Source organism: Cyprinodon variegatus, unplaced genomic scaffold (genome assembly GCF_000732505.1).
Source record: "Cyprinodon variegatus isolate N-32 unplaced genomic scaffold, C_variegatus-1.0 Scaffold181, whole genome shotgun sequence".
Taxonomy (NCBI): Eukaryota; Metazoa; Chordata; class Actinopteri; order Cyprinodontiformes; family Cyprinodontidae; genus Cyprinodon; species Cyprinodon variegatus.
The window spans coordinates 621,064-622,420 of NW_015150634.1; the positions used below are offsets into that span (position 1 = coordinate 621,064).

Genomic DNA, 1,357 nt, shown 5'->3' on the forward strand with positions numbered 1-1,357 from the left:
GCTGACCAGGAAGTCGGCAATGCTGATAGATTTTCCAGTTCTATTGGAGCAGTGCAGCTCGACAGAGAACGGAGGCCCATCCTTCACCTCCTAAAAAAAGCACATAGGAGGACAGATGCTGTGAATTCAAGCCATTAAAAAACATCTGATGGAATATTGCTGGGGAGTGTTGGCGTAGTGATAAGAGCATTGCGCTTGTGCTCTGAGAATGTTGCAAGAACCCGGTTCGACTCCCACAGCCTCCCTGAGCAAAAACCCCTAACTTCTCCCCGGGCGCCACACAATGGCAGCCCATTGCTCCCCAAGGGGAGGGTCAAATCCAGAGAGTGAATTTCCCCATTGTGGGACAATAAAGAGATTTACAGTTTTTTACATTACAATATTGGATCAAGAGTCATTTTACTGTAAGAATAGAAATGACCTTGATTGTCATAGTAGCCACAGTTCCTGCCAGGTAGGTGGAGAACACATCGCAGGCCGTTTTAGTCCAGGTTGATTGGCCTCCTGTTGGTCTAGAAAAGAAACAGATGGAAAACATCTTAATGTTGAAAAAGATATTTAATTTCTTTTCCCACTTAAGGTTTCAAAGTATACTTTAAAATAAACCGAATAAATTTAAAAAAGACAACTTTAGGTTTAACCATGAGTGAACTGTAATAAAAAAAATGCCCAATATGTGCGGAGATTAAAGTCCTTCTTTATCGTCTCTGGCTTTTTTAAAGTGTTTTTACACCGGTTATATTTGGTTCTGGTCCCAAAACATTTTTAATTCAAAGAATGGTAACTTTGAGTAAAGGAGAGACGGAAGGAAGGTTGGTAGGCCAATAAAGGGAAGGTAGGACAAAAAAGGAGGCAAGGAAGGGGAGGAAGAAAAAAAAAAAAAAAACTTAGTTAATTTCCTTTAGGAGGCAAAAATTATCTTTGATGAGATGAGAAGCAAAAACACACTTCACTTATTTTTAGATTACTTTTTCACAATCTAGGAAGGGGAGGAGGAAGGAAAACAACGCCTCAGTTTGAATTTATGGGCTGCGTCCTCCGAAGGCCGATCACGTCGTAGTGCGGCGCCAAGGTCTGGTCGGATTCAAAAACTCCTCATTATGCGGCCTTAAAACGCGTCCTTCTTTTTGCCGGATTTGAAGGACAGGTCGGATGTGTCCTCGGTATCCTTGGATATCCCAGGATTCATTGCGAGAAAAAGCAAGCCGGCTGCTTCATGATCAGAGGAAAGGTTACTTGACGCCGAACAGTGGTGAATATTGGAAGTTCAGTTTAATATAATCCAAGCATCTGAATAGTTCCGTCTGAATAAGAATGAAAATAGTTGTTTTAATGGTTATTGAGTCAGATATGTGGC

General features: G+C 41.5%; 1 protein-coding gene across 1 annotated transcript in view; it reads right to left on the reverse strand.

Moving 5' to 3' along the window:
• rnf17 (ring finger protein 17) overlaps nucleotides 1-1,357 on the reverse strand; it is a 46,313-nt gene that overhangs the window by 17,678 nt on the left and 27,278 nt on the right. Inside the window, exons 24-25 of the mRNA XM_015378892.1 lie at nucleotides 422-512; nucleotides 7-90 (exon numbers count right to left, since the gene is read on the reverse strand). Coding sequence (XP_015234378.1) covers nucleotides 7-90; nucleotides 422-512 — 175 coding nt within the window. The remainder of the gene's footprint in view (nucleotides 1-6; nucleotides 91-421; nucleotides 513-1,357) is intronic.